This window comes from Bos grunniens, chromosome 10 (assembly GCF_055505025.1).
Source record: "Bos grunniens cultivar Pamir isolate PY7600 chromosome 10, Bosgru_T2T1.0, whole genome shotgun sequence".
In the NCBI taxonomy this organism is placed as follows: Eukaryota; Metazoa; Chordata; class Mammalia; order Artiodactyla; family Bovidae; genus Bos; species Bos grunniens.
Window position 1 is genome coordinate 68540290 of NC_141174.1, and position 21016 is coordinate 68561305.

Here is a 21016-nt window from a genome sequence, read left to right on the forward strand (position 1 = left end):
TGTCATTTCTACTTGAGTTTAGCATGTTGGGACCTGATGCTCCTGACTGAATTATAGCATATGACCCAGTAGGACCTTGCTGCCTGGACTTTAGGTGGTGGTAGGAGCTGGTCTCTCATTCAGGGTTCCCCATTAAAGAGTTTACACAGTCAGGAAAGCAAGGAAGAGGTATGTTTATTGCCTGCGTTGGGTAATCTAATGCCTTGGGGTGAAGCGAGAGTGAAAGCCAGACAACCTTTCTGTAAGTTCCTTTGAATGCGAGCTGGCTGGCAGCATCTAGAACCGGCAACTTTCCATCATGGAATATCCATTAACCTTGTTTATCTCTGGAAAAACACTGCCCTATTTCCACAGTCTGCTGCTTGTCAAAGAATAGAGCTAGAGATCATCTCTGAACTCAAGGAGAAAATGAGCTTTTCAGCTATTGTGAAAATACCATCTTGAGATGCTGATTCTTCCTCTTTGTTCTGAGATGGCCAGTGACTTGCAACAAAATATGATCTCAACACACAGGGCTGATGCAGAGAGATCCTCCTTAGATTCTACACAGGTCCTCCTTAGATTCATGGATCTCTTATGGACAGAGGCCATTTTTATTTTGCCCAGCTCCTTCTTAAGTTCTTGGTTAATATTTATACCTTAGATACTAAAACTGAATGTAAGATTCAAATTCTTATTTTGATTTTCCAGTTTCCCCTTGAGACCATCTTCCAGTGCCATCATGTTGCTGACATGTGGATCTATAACCCTTTTCCACTCTTCACTCTACATCCACACATTAAAAGCTACAAAGCTATCTTTTATCTGTTTTCAGAGCAACCAAATAGGTACTTTACACAAAAGTTTATTAACAAAAGAATCTATGTGTGTGTGAGCCAAGTCACTTCAGTCGTGTCCCATTCTTTGTGACCATATGGGCTTCAGACTGCCAGACTCCTCTGTCCATGGTGATTCTTCAGGCAAGAATACTGGAGTGGGTTGCTGTGCTCTCCTCCAGGAGATCTTCCTGACCTAGGGATCAAACCCACGTCTCTTAAGTCTCCTGCATTAACAGGCAAGTTCTTTACCACTAACACCACCTGGAAAGCCCAGAGAGAATCTAATATAGATTCTAATATAGAGTTTAAAAAGGAAATGTTATTAGACTTAATAAAATGTGTTATTTTATTAAGTCTATAAATGTAATATGAAATATGTTATTCATAGTAACAGTTATGAAACATTAAAAACAGGCTGCAATACAAAGTTTTAAAGTATCACATATAGCATTTTTTTTTAAAGGGAAAAAAGCATTTTCTTAGATGGTCACCTGCTTTCTTACCTTAACACAGTTGAGTAGATAGGTGAGGATGGTATTGAATCTGATGTAGAAATTCTTAATTCTTTCCTTTAAAAATCACAGTTAACTCATAAATGTGTCCTTCTAGAAAATAACATTGAAAGTCAATGTTTAATTTTAAAATATTTTAAAAATTAATCAAGAATTTGGACTCGGACAAATAATACACTAGTTATATATCTAGTTTGTTCCTCAGTCTCTTAATTAGCACAGAGTGAGACAGCTTTAAATAGTAATTATTTTTAAAAAATCAGGGAAAATGATGCCACAGATTTCTGTAGTATATGGCATAACAATCATTCTATAGTCTTTATTTCCAAAAGTTTTTCTCCACTAGATATTTAATATTACTATTTTTATATAATTAAGTACACCATTAAATAATAAGTATAGTTATGTGTATTGCCACATGCATAGGCTTGATTGCATTAAATACAATATTAGCCTAATAGCATTTGTTGCAGTAGAGTCGTTTTGCTCATCTGGTCACATTTGATGAATAAAGGATATTGTAATTTTCAAAATAATTTTATGCTCTTAAGCTATTGGCTGTCCTATTAAATATCCATGAAGGACAAACTTATAGGAATTTAGCTTTGAATATATATGGAGTGTTTCTAGGAGGCCAGTCATTGTTGTGGCAGTTTTTATGGGTTCAGTTCAGTCGCTCAGTCGTATCTGACTCTTTGCGACCCCGTGGACTACAGCACTCCAGGCCTCCCTGTCCATCACCAACTCCCAGAGTTTACTCAAACTCATGTCTATTGAGTTGGTGATGCCATCCAACCATCTCATCCTCTGTTGTCCCCTTCTCCTCCTGCCCCTAATCCCTCCCAGCTTCAGGGTCTTTTCCAATGAGTCAGTTCTTTACATCATGTGGCCAAAGTATTGGAGTTTCAGCCTCAGCATCAGTCCTTCCAATGAACACCCAGGACTGATCTCCTTTAGGATGGACTGGTTGGATCTCCTTGCAGTCCAAGGGACTCTCTAGAGTCTTCTCCAACACCACAGTTCAAAAGCATCAAATATTTGGCCCTCAGCTTTCTTTATATGCCATTTAATTCCTATATCTCTGTGATACAGAAATTTTCAAGAACACTTTTACAAATCCATTCCATACAGTGCTTTATTGCCCACAGTAAAATCCAGCTAGCTGAAGATTCCTGGATTAAGAAACACAAACAGTAAAGCAAAAGTTCTTGTGGTGATAAGAACTCTGATAAAAATTCTGGCTCCATAGTTGGTTCATTGTGGAGAAAAGAGAAGAAAGCAAAAAATCTAAATAAACAAAAATGAAGTTCTTTTTCTTTTTGAGAGAGCACTGGATTGGAATTGGAGACCAGAGATACAGTGTTGCTTAAATTGTCCAAAACTCTGTGACCTTAGGCAGGGTTATATCCAGTTTTTTTCTTAATCTGTAGACTCAATAAAATGATCATAATTAATGTTTTTTAAAATGTTTTGACCATGACGCATAATAAGAAATACATTTATGTTACCCCTTAATAAACACACACACACACACACACACATACACCGCTCATCAAACATTACTTACTATATGTAATGTATTCTGATATTTTCTACTTTATTCTATTTTACCCTCAGAAATAATGTTTGTGACTCACTAAAATGATTTCACAACCCCAACCCACTGATAGAACTCAATCTTCAGTATGGAAAACAATTAAAGCTCTTAAAAACAAATTATGACATAGTAATGTTTTATTTTACCACCACTCAGAAAACAAATCCATTTGTGCCAACCCACAATCAAAACAATGACTACTGAGAAACAACTGCTTCATCTGTACATATTTTTGAAACCTAAGATAAAATTTAACTGATATTTTTCATGTTTTAAAAAATTATTCATGTATTTCAGGAAAAAATAGTGGAGTACTGAGCTTTTAATAATATGAAAGGAGCAAAGGTTAACATGATTTATTGAGCAAATATACTTATTAAAGCACCCAGAACATCCTAACAGGAGGTAGTTATGAAGACTCTCTCTGGAGCAGTTCTCAAAATAGAAAACTTAGATTTATCATCATTAAAGGCAATGAGAAAATTGATACACACTTACTACATCTTTTCTAAGGAAAACTAAGGTACTTGTTCATCCCCTGTGTACATGGGCAGCATTTGCAAAGAGAAGGTTTTGTATTTTCTAATAATAAAGAAATAGAGATTCCAAGAATTAAAGCCAGTTTCATCATCAGAAATATCCTCTTGAAAGTGAAAGTGAAAGTCGCGCAGTCATGTCCGACTCTTTCCGACCCCATCAACTATCTAGTCCTTGGAATTCTCCAGGCCAGAATACGGTAGTGGGTAGCCTATCCCTTCTCCAGCAGATCTTCCCGACCCAGGGATCAAACCAGGGTCTCTTGCATTGCAGTCAGATTCTTTACCAACTGAGCTATGAGGGAAGCCCAAGATCCTATATCCTGTTATGTATTTGCTTCACTAAGAAATCTGAGTTTATTATTGCATAATGGATTGGCTTTTTTATTCCATAAATGTTGGTTGATGTTCTTCTATATGTCCCAAATTGTGGGTACAATGATAAATAAGTCAGGAAAATTTTCTGTTCTCATTGAGTTTGCAATTCTATGAAAACTCAGTGAATATTCAGATCTTTTTAATGAGATGAGATGCTATGGCATTTTCCTATGCATGGAGACAAGACTGTTAAAGAAACATGTATAATTTAATGCATAGTGGAAAGGCTCAGGACTTGATGTGATCACTTGAAGGAATGAAATGGATGTGGGCAAATCTGAGTATTTTGTGTAGTAGTGTTAAAAATCTGATTTGTTTCAGATAAAAGCAGATCAACCTGGCTAAGTGATGCAGGATGAAGTATGAAGAACTACAGTGAGATCTGGTAGAGGACCTTTGGGGAAAGTAGATTACTGGGATTTTTATATAGCAAATAAGCAATAGGAAGTCACTCTAAGCCCAGGATTTGTAACTTGGGTTTCCACGGAGAGCGTTAATAAACTTGAAAAGAAAAAAAGATTGCATGTTTATTTTCTCTAACTTTTTACTGCGATTTTGCATTTCTTTCATTTTTGAATGTGGACAACATACCACATCAGAATTATCATTTCCTATCACTTTGTCACCAGTAGGTGTCAAAGATATTTAAATGGCAACCCACTCCAGTACTCTTGCCTGGAAAATCCCATGGACGGAGGAGCCTGGGAGGCTGCAGTCCATGGGGTTGCAAAGAGTTGGACCATGACTTCACTTTCACTTCATTATAGTGGCTAGAAATATCTTGAAATGTTATTTGTGCTACTCAATACATTGGTATCATAATACTAGATCTTGTTATTTAATACACTAACAGATTCATATTTATATATTTCAGATGTGTTTCTCAGCCATTTATGAGAACTGTGTCTCAGTATGATTAGCTTACTTTGTAATCTTCTGTTTTATGTTAGGCCTTTGTTGTTGTTTAGTCCCTAAGTCATCTGACTCTTTGTGACCCCATGGACTGCTGCCCACCAGGCTCCTATGTCCATGGGATTTCCCAGACAAGAATACTGGAGTGGGTTGCCATTTCCTACTCCAGGGGATCTTCTCGACCCAGGGATTCAACCTGCGTCTTCTGCATAGCAGGAAGATTCTTTACCACTATAAACCCATGGGGTCGCTAAGAGTTGGACACGACTGAGTGACTTCACTTTCACTTTTCACTTTCATGCATTGGAGAAGGAAATGGCAACCCACTCCAGTGTTCTTGCCTGGAGAATCCCAGGGACGGGGGAGCCTGGTGGGCTGCCGTCTATGGGGTTGCACAGAGTCGGACACGACCGAAGTGACTTAGCCTAGCATAGCATAAAGACATTATTCTGAGAAGGGTTCACAGATTTTCCAGACTGACAAAAGGGTTCATGTCACAAAATGGTTAAGATCTCTTGTTCTAAGCAAATGAGTACAAACTCAAATGCCTGCAAGGGTTGCCTGGAAAAAGAGATTGGTTGGAAGACGAATACGGCAATCTAAAGGGGGAAAAGGAACTGCTGGAAAGTTCATGGGAGCCCAATAAGTTATACTCCTGTGTTTTACTCAAATTTGGATCCAATTGAAAAGGAGACAAAGGAATGGGCCAGAGGAAGTCCAAAGTATCACCTTTTAAACTAGCAAACGTGATATCAGAGAAGGTGGTCTGTTTCCTGGCGGCCACAGCTCTGGGGACTCCATTCAAGACTTATGAAGGGAAGGAGACCATGGAGTCCTGGAGCACAGGATCAGCTTACAACAGCTCGCCACAGCCTACTCCCCAGCCTTGACCACAGATACCAAATCCTGCCTGGCCTTAAACCAGCTCATCCTGCAGGGCTGGTCCGGGTAGGTCTGCTCCTGCCAGGAGGAAAGTTTGCCTCAGGGAGACTTGAAATGGTTTATAACAGTGCCTTAATTAAATTAACTTCAAGATCAAAACTGTTCTCCCTATTTCCTTTCTCTTCCCATTGTCTTACTTACTGCAGTTGTCTAATATAACCTCTCAGGGGTTCAGCAATAAAATCAAAGAGAATTCAGAAAGAAATTCTCTTAATAAAAGACCAACAATGTGGAGATGCCCTAAATTTGAATAAATTTCTCCCATTGTAATTCTCTTAGAAAAATTAAAACCCAGACATTAATCCCCTTACAAATTTAAGTCCAAAGATAATAAAACCCAAAGGAATCATAGTATGAGATCAGATTCTATTGCTCTTATGAATTAAGTCCAAAGTAACTAATCTTCTTCTCTTTAAGTGCTGGGCCTGGTGGCTGAGACAGTAAAGAATCCCCCTGCAATGCAGAAGACCTGGATTCGATCCCTGGATTGGGAAGATCCCCTGGAGGAGGGCATGGCAACCCACTCTAGTATTCTTGCCTGGAGAATCCCCCTGAACAGAAGAGCCTGGCAGGCTACAGTCCATGGGGTTGCAGATTTGGATATGACTGAGCGACTAAGCACAGAACATGGAAGATTTCCACTGTCTTAACAGAGAGAGAGACTCTGCCAGTGTTTGCAGCCCAAGCTTTCTCTTACTGGGGTTGGTGTTGTCCCTGCAAAAAGTATACTGTTCAATGCCAAGTTGCTCATAGGTTTGATTGGTTAAAAGTTTCAAAAACATATTTTCACTGGTGGGCCACACCTACCACGTTTAGAAGAGAGGCCAAACCTCAACCCCTAAAGCAATCATCCCAGAAAAAAAATGACATTCCCAGAATGTGGGGCTTAGTATGTCATCAAAGACCAGGATCCAAAATGCAGTTTCCATGTGGATGTATCCTGGCGTGGTAGACAGAATAATAAATGGTCCCTTAAAGATGTCCACATCCTAGTCCATGGAACCTGTGAAATTACCTTACAAGGCAAAAAAAGAATTTGCAGATGTAAATTTTGAAGAATTTTGAACTGGATTATCTAGGTGAACCCAATATAATCAAAAGGTCCCTTATAAAAAAGAGACAAGAGTGTGAGAGTCAGAGGTTTGAAGATGCTATGCTACTGTCTTTAGGAATGGAAGAAGGGGCCATGAGTCCAGGAATATAGGAGACCTCTAGAAACTGGAAAATGTAAAGAAATGAATTTTCCCCTAGAACCTCCAGAAAGAATGCAGCCCTGCCAACACCTTGATTTTAGCCCAGTGGGCCCCATTTTTGGATATATGGCCTCCAGAACTGCAGCATAATACATTTATGTTGTATCAGCTCACTAAATTTTTTGCATCAGTGAAGGAAAATCAATACAGGTTGTTAAAAACTTGGATTGTGGCGCACAACCAGCCTGCTTTCAGATCCCAGCTTGACCACTTAATGTGTGGCCTTGAGTCCTCACCATTGTACTCAGGGGGCCTGATTCATCAGCACATATGTGTGAAGACCAAGGTTTCACCATGGGGTTGGCCATGCCCACTAATGTCCAGGCCCTCTAAGGCCCATGCAGTTGGTGCGTGATGAGTTCATTCCCACACATGTGCCTTGGCTGATTCTTGAGGCCCTCAGCCACCTCACTGAGAAGCCCAGTTGTCCTGGTAATTCTCCTGAGAACTGTGTTTTTGCTGAGGGCCATACAACTTTCCTGTTGGCTGTCACAATCCATAAGTGAACAAAGAGCCATATATAAAGCAATCATAGGATAAGTTGCAATCATCTGTTAGAATTGAAATATCATGTGATCTGAAGCTTATGCCCCCTTTTCCAAGTCACAGAACTTTTAAAAAATTCAAGTGGGAAAAGCAACCTTGTGAGCCAATAAAAGCCTCCACAACCCACAAAGGTCAAAACATCTCTCCCATGCATAAAAATCCAAAGCCCAGTGCCCCTCAAGATCTTTTAACATGTTTATTTTATTCCCCAACATTCTTGCTATTGTTTAATTTCTCAGTATTCCTAATGAATGCACCAAATGTTGGGGTGTGCTAGGGAAAACTTTTTTCTGCCCAAATTCAAACACAGTTAAGAAAAAAGACAAAAGAGTAAGGCAAAATGACTACAACATCATCTTTATGTCTGATAATGCTGACATTGGAGGATGTGGTTTATATGCAATGTCAAGGCAAGAGCGAATGGATGGATAGAGTCCAGAAGTGTAGTGATAATGTATGTTCTTCCCCATGGAAAGGAGTACCAGTTCAGACCAGTTCAGTTCATTTGCTCAGTCATGTCCGACTCTTTGCAACCCCATGAATTGCAGCATGCCAGGCCTCCCTGTCCATCACCAACTCCCAGAGTTCACTCAAACTCACGTCCATCGAGTTGGTGATGCCATCCAGCCATATCATCCTCTGTTGTCCCCTTCTCCTCCTGCCCCTAATCCCTCCCAGCTTCAGGGTCTTTTCCAATGAGTCAACTCTTCACATGAGGTGGCCAAAGTACTGGAGTTTCAGCTTTAGCATCAGTCCTTCCAAAGAACACCCAGGACTGATCTCCTTTAGGATTAACTGGTTGGATCTCCCTGCAGTCCAAGGGACTCTCAAGAGTCTTCTCCAACACCACAGTTCAAAAGCATCAGTTCTTCGGCGCTCAGCTTTCTTCACAGTCCAATTCTCACATCCATTCATGACTACTGGAAAAACCATAGCCTTGACTAGATAGACCTTTGTTGGCAAAGTAATGTCTCTACTTTTGAATATGCTATCTAGGTTGGTCATAACTTTCCTTCCAAGGAGCAAGTGTCTTTTAATTTCATGGCTGCCATCACCATCTGCAGTGATTCTGGAGCCCCCAAAAATAAAGCCTGACACTGTTTCCACTATTTCCCCATCTATTTCCCATGAAGTGATGGGACCGGATGCCATGATCTTCATTTTCTGAATGTTGAGCTTTAAGCCAACTTTTTCACTCTTCTCTTTCACTTTCATCAAGAAGCTTTTTAGTTGCTCTTCACTTTCTGCTCTGACACTTTCTGGTGTCATCTGCATGTCTGAGGTTATTGAGATTTCTCCCGGCAATCTTGATTCCAGCTTGTGCTTCTTCCAGCCCAGCATTTCTCATGATGTACTCTGCATATAAGTTAAATAAGCAGGGTGACAATATATAGCCTTGACGTACTTCTTTTCCTATTTGGAACTAGTCTGTTGTTCCATGTCCAGTTCTAACTGTTGCTTCCTGACCTGCATATAGGTTTCTCAAGAGGCAAGTCAGGTGGTCTGGTATTCCCATCTTTTTCAGAATTTTCCACAGTTTATTGTGATCCACTCAGTCAAAGGCTTTGGCATAATCAATAAAGCAGAAATAGATGTTTTTCTGGAACTCTCTTGCTTTTTTGATGATCCAGTGGATGTTGTTTAGTTTTCCCCACTGATGCAGATAAAGCCTGACTTAGACCGACTCAGTAACAACAAATGGACAATAAGGTTGTTCAGGTTGAGTGCCATGGTTATAACACACAGGCTGTTTCAAAATGCACAAGGACCCAACCCATGGACTGCCAGTCCCTCTGAAATCCACTTGTTAGACCCAACCCAAGTTAGTGTGGTAGGAAGAAATCTTTGCAATTCCAGTCAAGCGATGAGTAATTTGTACTACCCTATGAAAAACAATGGCAAGAATACACAGAAGAACTGTACAGAAAAGATCTTCATGACCCAGATAATCATGATGGTGTGATCACTGACCTAGAGCTAGACATCCTGGAATGTGAAGTTAAGTGGGCCTTAGAAAGCATCACTACAAACAAAGCTAGTGGAGGTGATGGAATTCCAGTTGAGCTATTCCAAATCCTGAAAGATGATGCTGTGAAAGTGCTGCACTCAATATGCCAGCAAATTTGGAAAACTCAGCAGTGGCCACAGGACTGGAAAAGGTCCGTTTTCATTCCAATCCCAAAGAAAGGCAATGCCAAAGAATGCTCAAACTACCGCAAAATTGCACTCATCTTACATGCTAATAAAGTAATGCTCAAAATTCTCCAAGCTAGGCTTCAGTAATATGTGAACGTGAACTTCCACATGTTCAAGCTGGTTTTAGAAAAGGCAGAGGAATCAGAGATCAAATTGCCAACATCTGCTGGATCATCAGAATAGCAAGAGAGTTCCAGGAGAACATCTATTTCTGCTTTATTGACTATGCCAAAGCCTTTGACTGTGTGGATCACAATAAACTGTGGAAAATTCTGAAAGAGATGGGAATACCAGACCACCTGATCTGCCTCTTGAGAAATTTGTCTGCAGGTCAGGAAGCAACAGTTAGAACTGGACATGGAACAACAGACTGGTTCCAAATAGGAAAAGGAGTTCGTCAAGGCTGTATATTGTCACCCTGTTTATTTAACTTATATGCAGAGTACATCATGAGAAGCGCTGGACTGGAAGAAACACAAGCTGGAATCAAGATTGCCGGGAGAAATATCAATAACCTCAGATATTCAGATGACACCACCCTTATGGCAGAAAGTGAAGAGGAACTACAAAGCCTCTTGATAAAAGTGAAAGTGGAGAGTGGAAAAGTTGGCTTAAAGCTCAACATTCAGAAAACGAAGATCATGGCATCCGGTCCCATCACTTCATGGGAAATAGATGGGAAAACAGTGGAAACAGTGTCAGACTTTATTTTTCTGGGCTCCAAAATCACTGCAGATGGTGATTGCAGCCATGAAATTAAAAGACGCTTACTCCTTGGAAGGAAATTTATGACCAACCTAGACAGCATATTCAAAAGCAGAGACATTACTTTGCCAACAAAGGTTCATCTAGTCAAGGCTATGGTTTTCCCTTGGTCATGAATGGATGTGGGAATTGGACTGTGAAGAAGGCTGAGTGCTGAAGAATTGATGCTTTTGAACTGTGATGTTGGAGAAGACTCTTGAGAGTCCCTTGGACTGCAAGGAGATCCAACCAGTCCATTCTGAAGGAGATCAGTCCTGGGATTTCTTTGGAAGGACTGATGCTAAAGCTGAAACTCCAGTACTTTGGCCACCTCATGCGAAGAGTTGACTCATTGGAAAAGACTGATGCTGGGAGGGATTGGGGGCAAGAGGAGAAGGTGACGACAGAGGATGAGATGGCTGGATGGCATCACTGACTCGATGGACGTGAGTCTGAATGAACTCCGGGAGTTGGTGATGGACAGGGAGGCCTGGTGTGCTGCGATTCATGGGGTCGCAAAGAGTCGGATACAACTGAGTGACTGATCTGATCTGAGAAAAAACAATTAATGTAAAAAGCAGAAATTTAGCCACTGCTATGTATTGATAATTAACATGACTAAGAGGGACCTAACTCATAACTACCTAGAAGATCCTCAAAGAATCTGGAAGCAATTAAAATGGAGCTGATAAGGGGGTATGCTTACAGCTGATGTGCTTCCTCTGGAAAACTTGGATCTTGCCCAGTCAGGAAAAGCACACTGCTCCACTTGATCAGCTGTGGATTTTTGGTGTTATTTTCATTGTCAGCTTCAGCTTAAATGTGTATTCATGGTTTGTTGCTTCACCACCCTAGCCCATTTGTATTTTCTAGCGATATCTTGGAGTAACATATGCTGCTGAGATTTGTGCATCTGTACCTTCCTGGGGCAGGGGCTTTCCAGGTGCCTCAGTGGTAATGAATCTACCTGCCAATGAAGAAGACACAGGAGACTCATGTTCAATCCTTGGGTAGGGAAGATCCCGTGGAATAAGAAATGGCAACCCACTCCAGTATCTTTGCCTGGAAAATTCCAGGGAAAAAAGAGCCTGGCATGCTATCCTTGGGATAGCAAAGAGATGCTACTGAGAATGTATGCCCTGGGGCACATGGGCTCTGCATGACACAGAGTTCATGGGGAACCAAAAGTCTAAGAAGCTGCTTTTTGCCAACATAAATCAAGAATGTTGGTGTGGAATGGTTTGGAGAGCTTGAGAGAAATCCATTACCACTGAAAAAGCTACCCAGCATGTATGTTCAACTGGTATTCAACCAGGACTTATGTCTCCATGAATCCAGAAGAATTAAAAAGGAGGTGTTGTGCTACTTCAATTTATACTTTAAAAATATGAAAATACTACTTTGGATTGATAGAAACTTGAAAATGGAGCGATATTTTAGGTTGTGTCTCTGTGTTCTTTCAAAGGGTTTCAATATTTTAGGGTTGATTACTGTGTTCATTCACTACTAATTTTTTTTTTTTTTCTCTAGGGAGAACTTCTGATGATGCAGATTTCTTGGGAAATGTGTTGATTTCACCATATTCAGAAAGGATCGATTATCATTTCTTGTGCCTAAGGTATTTCTTTGCCCATTTCTTGGGAATCTTCCTTGCAGAGAATGTTCAGAACCCAGTAGAACTAGCATTTCAAGCAGCTACATAAATATAAGAACAGGAACCAAAATCAGTAAGGTTGAAATTCCATTGTCTTTAGGCCCCACTCTGGTAACTTGGTTTTACTACAAAGTGATTATGGTTCTTGCACTTGCATAGTACTCTCAGCCCTGGTTGGGTGGACCCTGATTTCCAACTATGCCACATAGGCATCCCTACTCTGCTCTGCCATCATCCCACCCAGGGGTACCTTGAAGTAAAGTGAAAGTTGCTCAGTCGTGTCCAACACTTTGCAACCCCATGGACTATATAGTCCATGGAATTCTCCAGGCCAGAATACTGGAGTGGGTAGCCTTTCCCTTCTTCAGGCGATCTTCCCAACCCAGGGGTACCTTAGTGTACTGCAAAGCTCCACTCATTTCATGGTTGTGCAGATGTCTGTGGACTGAATTGACCCAGCCAGCTACTCCCCATCTGCTGCTTTGTCTGCCTCTTTTCCTCTTTTGAATCCATCTTGAATGAGGCCAAGAAGCCAAAGTTCTCCTGGAAATGACTTTCTCTGCCATGGCAGAGAGGCATGGGTATGCTTGTATGTTGTGCCTGGGGACAGCATGGCATCCTGGAAGGGCATGTGGCTGCCCCTTCCAGGGGAGTAATTATGGGTTGCCTCTCTAATGGAAGATTGGGGAATGGCTAATCATGTAACAATTTGAAATAAGAGAGAGAGAAAGACAACAATACTTTTGTAGTTTCTAAAAAGATGGCCATTACTGTTCTAGAATAGCATCCTGCCTGAATCATCATGGTTCTAATGATTATGTTAAAATGTCTGAATTGCACAGTGCTTCCCTTAGCATAATCCCAATGATGCTCCATTAGAAATTATTCATTTTCTCAAAACTTCCTAGATAAGTCAACTCAGCCTCAAGTCATTTTGTAATCTCAGTGACACAGACTTAGGGGAAAGGAGGAAGAAATGAGACCCAAACTTGGTGGCTTGATCAAACTGTGGGTTGTAGCAGAATGCTACAACTATATTTTTCCAGCAATAGGAGTGCTTTGAGGGTTCATATGAGCTCTAGTTAGAGAAGAACATCCAAGACCCAGGATGCTTTTTATGCTGACTCTTGTTTAAGTTTTTCTTTCCTGAAAGATGTTAGTTGACTCCGGAGCTGGATTTGAGTTGAGGCCAATGACACCAGTCCTGCAGCTTCATGCCCAATTTTGATATTCACTACTGACTTCATTTGTGGCATTTTATTTTCTATGCGTTCCCGGAGATGGTCTCATGCAGTCTGTCTCAACTGATTTTCAATTCCTAGGAATCCAGTCCTTGCTAGATCCAGGACTTCTGCCACTCCTTATAGCCAGCACATCTTTCCTTTCAGAGAAGGAGTTAAATGTTTTATGTTAAGAGCAAAGGAACCAGCTCAGAGCAGAGAGTGCCTGCCTGGGTACTGCCCCAGAAGCAGTGTGGATCACTTATTTCTCAGTGTAGCCGGGCAGCTACCAGAACTCACACAAAGACTGCTCTCCAAATGCACTAGGAGGCCACATTAGACCCCAAATTCAGAGAGAGATCTGCCTCCCCCCTCAACCACCACCACAAGCAATGATAGTGAGTGTTGCATTTGAGCATACTACATGGAGGGTGGTGGGAATTTAAAGCACAGTTTTGTTTGTTAAGTGAAAATGAAATAGTTTTCCTTATGAAACTTCAGGGTAAGGGGAGTTTTAGATAAATGCATATGAATTTCAGGGATCTTTGTTGGGGTTAATTTCATGCAAAGCATCAAAGGGTGACTGTTTAACTAAGAGATCACCTGGTCAATTGACAAACAGAATCGTGTCATCTTGACCTTTTTTCCTCTGCTATGTACTCTCTTGGTTTGATTCCTGGGATCCAGTACTATTTAGTTAAAGGAAAAGCATTCTTTCTACTTAAATATGCTTAGATTTCTGATCCATTAGGCACTTTCTTCCTACTAACTAACATCTGCAGACCGATTACGAAACTACATTTGGAGGAACAGTGAAGTAGAACTTTGCTTAAATTCTGTGCGTTGCTTACTTTAATATTAATGGAAGCCCCTGCACTCCAATTATATTTAGAGCTTATTTTGTTAGTTTAAAAATCTGTATTTTTAAAAATAATTTTTTGGTGTTCCTTTGAGGAGTTTGTGTGTGAGAGAGATAAAGAGAGAGAGAGGGATGGAGGAAGGGAGGGAGGCAGTGTTTTTCTTTCAGTGTCTCTAAAGGTTTAACTTGGTTATTCAGGAATGATCTCAATTTTGTTTTGCACATATTTTGCTCTGAATTTAACCCAGAAATTTAAGGCTGGATTAATTCTTCTGTGGTTAAACTTTGTTTTAATTCTAGCAACCACAGTTTGTGTAGACTTTAAGGAGAGAGGTCTACTTATATTCAGAACTCAACGTGTAGGTCCTAATTTCTAGCTCTGTCCTTGTATATTGTACAGTATTTCCAATGGATTGGCATTCTGCTTGGTCACCTTTGAAACATGCAAGCAGTTGAAATGAGAACCAACTGAAGTTCTGTCTTTCCTGTTTACTAAGCTTGCTTTCCAGGACTCCTTCCTGACAGCTTACCCCAGTCCTTGGAACTTGCCAGTAAATTCTCAAACTAAAACAAAGCTCCCCCTCACTTAAGTTTCTGGACTTCCCTCCACTTAGCATTTAATGTGTGGCAGAATATGGTATACAGAATATTAAAGTCTAGGGGGTTGAATAGTTCTTAGATGTTTTCCTTACCAGCTCTGAAATTTTGGGAAATGGGAGAATTTTAAAATACATCCTTTGGATTAATAAAAGTTTGAAGACTCAAAAGTGGTGATTTGCTTGCTTAATTTCACCAGAGACTAAAGGAATTCAGTGGAATTTATCATCTATGGAATCCAAAGTCATATTAAAAGTAACCTTGAATTCCAGGCACTTCATACAAGAGCTCGATTAGTAGAGATTAATGCTAAGTCGCTTTAGTCGTATCTGATTCTTTGCGATCCTATGGACTGTAGTAGTAGAGATGACTCACTTTAATCATGTGAAACCTTGAAAATTGACTCAGAACTGCACGATCTTACTGTTATTTTAAGGCACAGTCCCCCACCATGGTCTTTGAGTATTTTCAGATGCCTTTACCCAGGATGAGATCTTCGTCATCTCAACAAGATAATTATATATATATATACATATATATATATATATATATATATATATATATACACTCACATATGCACACACCCTTGGGAACATTCTTAAAGAGACCTTGTCATGATGTTCCTACTTCCCCTACTAGAAAGGTGTTCCCCATTTGAATCTTCTTACCCTTATGCTCCTCCTATCCTCTTGGAAACTACATACATTCATATATTTTCTCTTGTTAAGATATGAGCAACAATATGAGAAGGGTCAGAAACCTCTATACCAGAAACCACACTTTCTTTTTCAACGTGGTGTTCATATTCTAACATGAATTTCATTATATGACAGTCTATTTAAAATTCTATAAAAAATGTAATTATCTGCCATTAAAGTTAAAATAGCTAAAAAAATAAGTATTTGAAGCCTAATGGTGAGCAGAAAAGGAATTAACAGAGGGATCATTCTATTTAGTTTAAAAAAAGGTATTAGCCAGTAGCTATTACTGTGAATGCTTCTTAGTAGGAACAAGAAAATAAACGGAAGACATAGGAGCCATTCTTGCTATATTACTTTTAAAATTTTGTTTTTAATTTAGAGATATGAGTGAGCTGAACCCTTTCGGGAATAACTCTGTCAGGAATCTGAAGGCCCTGAGTTTCTCTAGGTGAAAAGAAGTATTTCATTCATCTTTGTGTTCAATATCTCTGGTGCCTTGGACATAGTAGGTCTGTACAGTATTGTTGAATGAAATCAACAGACTCTGAAATCACAAATTCTGGAAATTTGTGATTTCCAGGGGGAAACCACAGAAATTTATTTAACATTTTTAAAATAATTTAATCTATTTATTCATTGGATATGCTGGGTCTTTGTTGCTGTGAGGGCTTTTCTCTAGTTGCGGAGAGCAGGGGCCACTCTCTAATTGTGATGTGCAGGCTTCCTGTTGCAGGGGCTTTTTTTGTTGTGGAGCACAGGCTCTAGGGTGTGTGGGCTCAGCAGTCATGGCTCCCAGGCTTCAGAGTACTGGCTCAATAGTTGTGGTTCATGTGCCTAGATGCTCCGTGGCATATGGGATCTTCTGGGATCAGGGATCGAACCCATGTCTCCTACATTGCTGGGTGTATTATTTACCACTGAACCACCAGGGAAGCCCCAGACATTATTTCTTGAATGAGTATGTCTGTAGATGGAAGTTTGTGAGTATACTGTGGCAGAAATATGAAACCTAGACAAAGATTCCTCGGAAATGAGAAAGAAGAATCCCAATCAGGACTAGAAATAAGGCTCCAGGGGAGTAGGTAAAGCTGCTCTTCCTATTAGTGGAAGAGATCTACTGGATTTTGTCCTAAAACTTTTGAGAAGGACCTTTCTATATGGTTTGTAATACTACTGGGGCCTAGTGATTTCAATAAAGTAGTCTTTGTGATGCTACTTAACCAAAATATCAGTATATTATATATTTATAACTTCTAACTAAAATATAAGTAAGAAAGATATTCATTTTAGTTCAGCTACTCATATCAATGACTGTATAATCAATGACTGCAACTACGCTAACTGTGGTTAGTTCCACTGCAGTGCAGAATGTGTGTTCCAATAGCTCTATGCAAAATTGCACAACAAGAGCCACAGGGCTCATGGAGAAAATGTGACTGGGAGCACAGTAACCCTGAACTCCATCAGTGACATGAAAAAGACAAACCTAGCAAAAATGTTCACTGGTTAAGAAATACGTAAATGCTACAATAAGCGTGGGGTTTCCCTGGTGGCTCAACGGTCAAGACTCTGCCTGCTATTGGAGGAGATGTGGGTTTGCTCCCCGGAGAAGGAAATGGCTCCCCACTCCAGTGTAGTTGCCTGGGAAATGTCATGGACAGAGAAGCCTGGCAGGCTATAGTCCATGGGGTCACAAAAGAGTTGGGCACGACTTAGCAACTAAACAACAACCTTGTGGAAGTGGGTGTCAGAAGGGTGGCAGTTGATAAATTACAGCGAATAGGAAGTTACAGTGAAGAAGGAAGTTACTGAAATGAGAGCAAAGGTTGTAACCATGGGTGTGCTTCATCACACACACGGTGAACTGCAGTAGCTGGTGGGTATTTCTAGGCCCATACTAGGTATGTGCATATGTGTATTCTTACAGAGCTCAGTTCAGCGGGGTGCACATAGCAGATTTAAAATTTGCATTATGCTCAGATTATTCCATGATATACCAACTATGTCAGGACAAATACACGTTTTCAAAACAAGGGAGTATAGCAGAACCAGTTGTGTAAGTGAAAGAGCTAATGCTGATTATAGCTTACATATTGTGAACCCTTATTATGTGCCAAGTTTTGTATTACCTAACTCATTAAATTCTATTAACCCTATGAAATAGGTACTCTTATTACTCCTGGTTTGTAGTTGAGGACAGGAATCACAGAGGGGTTAAATAACTTGCACAAGTCCACAGAGCTGAGCTGGTAAGACCCCAGCTCCTTCACTTGACCCTCTGTTCTTCTCCCTTCTCTGCTAAAAGTAACTAGCTTTTCCTAAACCTAAACTTGACAAAGCTGCAAAACTGCCGGATTTTCCTGGCATATTGTTTACTGCCTGATATTAATAGCAAAGTGGGTGAATGCCTTCATATCACTAGGATGTTCATGATATGAACTAAAGGGCCTGAGGATGGAGGAACTGTGCAAGCTTTGTCAGACGAATCAAATTCATTAACTCACCTGTGCTTAGTTCTTCCTTGTTTCCTAGGCAGAATCTTCACAATGTGATAATCAAAATCAGTGGGTAAGGAAGGGGCAAATAAACTATTATACAAAGGAACATACCTGTGCTTGGCTGGGGGTAGGTCTATATTTGGTGAGGTTAAACCCTATCACATTTTCATGATTAACAGTAACAGAATTGAAACTTGTCCTTTAGGACAGGAATTCGCCATTTACATTCCAACATTCTTTGTTTCCCTGGGCAAAACCACTGTGTTGATGTCATTTCATCCCCTTGTTTTTTTATTTTCCCCCTTAGCTTGATACTGGCTTCTTTCTTCTCTGGTCATTCTACCATGCTGTAATGGGGGCTGTTTTTATTTTGTTTTGTTTCCTCTTTCCCTTCCCCCACCTCTCTCTTCTGGGGGATGGGGTGCAGGTGAATTATGATGGTGGTAGAAAGTGGTATGTAGAGAAGAGTAGAGAAGCCACTCTAGGCTTTGAGATGATTATAAACAATCTCTTCTCATTTATTCTTACTATTAAAAGTGTACCTTTCTTTGCAACTGTTATGTGTCTCAAATTATTTGAAAATTAAAAATTACACAAACTACATTTTACCAACTGAGTGTTTATTTCTTTTAAAAAATATAAAAGTTCTCATGTGTAACCAGAATTGATAACAATTACTGAAGCCCAGTGGTTCTCAATTCTGGTTGCAGGTTAGAATCAATATTTGGAGGGGGTATTAAAATTAAGGCTTCCCAGATGGCACTAGTGGTAAAGAACCCGCCTGCCAAAGAAAGAGACATAAAAGACACAGGTTAGATCCGTGGGTTGGGAAGATCCCCTGGGGGAGGGCTTGGCAACCCACTCCAGGATTCTCACCTGGAGAATCCCATGGACAGAGGAGCCTGACAAGATATCATCCATAGGGTTGCAAAGAGCTGAACACTACTGACATGACTGAGCATGCACACTCACATACACTCAAGCTCAGTGGTTCCCAACTCTGGTTGCATTTAGGATTAATACTTGGGGAGAGTGTTAAAATTACTTAAAAATAACAGCAAAGCTCTCTGTATCCCTTCTCCCCGCAAAAGAACAAGAAGCTACAATGAGTTAACCGAGGCAAGGATTTCCACCTCTATTACTAGACGAGGACTATTCATTCACTCATTCATCCATTTATTTATCATTATTTATTTACCTACCAAGTGCCAGGCATGAGAGAGGAATAACATGATGAGGTGATTAAGTAAGTGCTCTGGATATAGAAGACCCAGAGAGCTGAAAGATGTGTAGGAATGATTTGGGTGGAGAAGTGGAATGCGGGACTATTATGGAAAGAATTATCTGGATTATCTGGATAGAGATGATCAAATCCTAAGGTGGGAAGGAGGCTGAGACTTCCAAGCAAGTTTGCAAAAGACTGGTTAGACTGGGGGATGGATGACTGACAGAGAAAACAGTTCTTGTGTGACAGTTCCCTGTCTAACCTTGGGCAGCCAGTGGGTATACCCATCAGATATTCCACCTCACTCTTCCCCACCGCCCCCGGCTTCTCTGAGACTCTTCTGCCCACAGCTGCTCTTTCTTCAGTGGCTTCACCTCAGCCTTTCCCTCGACTGCCCTGTCCATTTTAGCTTTCCTCTCTGGTCACCGCTGTGCAGTGGCATCTTTTCCTCAGCTCTTCAAGAAACTTTGAAGGGAAAAAGGGAATTAGGTCAAAGGCAGCTCTGGGGAGTTAGGTTCTGCTCTTGGCTTTGATTCTAAGTGCCTCTAGCAACTTAGGCAAGTATTTTTCTGGTCTTCATGGTCTTCAGCTTCCTCGCCAATAGGATGAGAAAGTAGGTCAGGGAGATCTACAAGGCTTCTTCGAATTGGAACCTCATCCTCAATTTTAATTAAAAAAACATTTTATCAAAGTATAGTTGATCTATGATGTATTAATTTCTGCTGTGTAGCAAAATGGTTTAGTTATACAGATATGTGCATTGCTTTTCATGTTCGTTTCCATTATGTTTTATCACAGGATACTGAATACAGTTCCCGTGCTTTACAGCAGGATCTTATTATTTATCCGCTGTATATATAACAGTTTGCATCTGCTAATCCCAGACTGCCAATCTATCCCTTCCCCACCCCCTTCCTCCTTGGCAACCATAAGTCTGTTCTCTACGTCTGTGACTCTGTTTCTGTGACACCTTACCTTCTAAAAAAGCCCTTTTTAAACCAAGTGTCTTCATCTTGAGAAAACAGACTGGCAATTTAGTTACATGATTCATTTTAATAGCTATTGCTAGGACATAATACCAGTTGAGAAAGAAACATTTTACTGCAGATATTTAAAACTGAGATGCCCTATTTCTAGGTAATAGTATAAATATGAATAGTATAATCCAGTAACATAATTTCAGTTTACTTCCATAGATACAGATGCTGCTTTTGTTAAATAATAAAAAGTTCCTCAGACATGTAGTATGAGAACATGGAATCTTAATGTGTTGTGATGTGGTGAGCTCTGAGGTAAAAAAGATCTAGTCACTCAAAATAACAATGGTCAGTTTTCACTAAGAAGTAATTTATCTAACTAAATTTAAAAAAAGAGAAAAATCCAAGAATATCAAATGTTGGTATTTCTCAGGCATGACTGTTGGGAAGATAAATTGGAACCACTATTTTGGAAAGCCATTTGGCAGTATCTCCTGAAGCTCAATGCACATATACGTTCTGAGTCAGCAGATACACCCTCATTGTGTATCCAACAGGAGTACATTTGTTCACTAAAAGACATGTACAGCATACTTATAATTAGTAGTAGGCAAAAAGTAGATACTACTCAAATGCCCACCAACAGTGGAAGTGATAAACAAAATGTTGCCTCTTCATTCAATGGGATCCTACAAAATGAGAATGAAGAACCCACAAAAGCACATCACAATGTGGATGAAATCTACAAACATAATGTTGAGCAACAAAAGTCGTACACAAAAGAGCATATAGTGTGACTCTATTTACATATAAAACAAAAAGACTCGCAGTGAACTGAGGCTGTTAGAAGT

At 40.2% G+C, this 21016-nt stretch overlaps 1 protein-coding gene across 20 annotated transcripts in view; it reads left to right on the forward strand.

The window, feature by feature from the left end:
• Window positions 1–21016, forward strand: part of LOC147364777 (uncharacterized) — a 559335-nt gene that overhangs the window by 387273 nt on the left and 151046 nt on the right. For 18 of the 20 annotated variants that reach the window (XR_015134978.1, XR_015134979.1, XR_015134980.1 and 15 more), the window contains one exon: window positions 11965–12052. Coding sequence is in view for 1 of the 20 variants with exons in the window: in XM_086321974.1 (XP_086178100.1) it covers window positions 11965–12052 (88 nt within the window). In the remaining 19 variants the exon portion in view is untranslated. Of the gene's footprint in view, window positions 1–4162; window positions 4357–11964; window positions 12053–21016 lie in introns of those variants that run through there. The other 2 variants (XR_015134973.1, XR_015134966.1) reach the window with 2 other exon arrangements.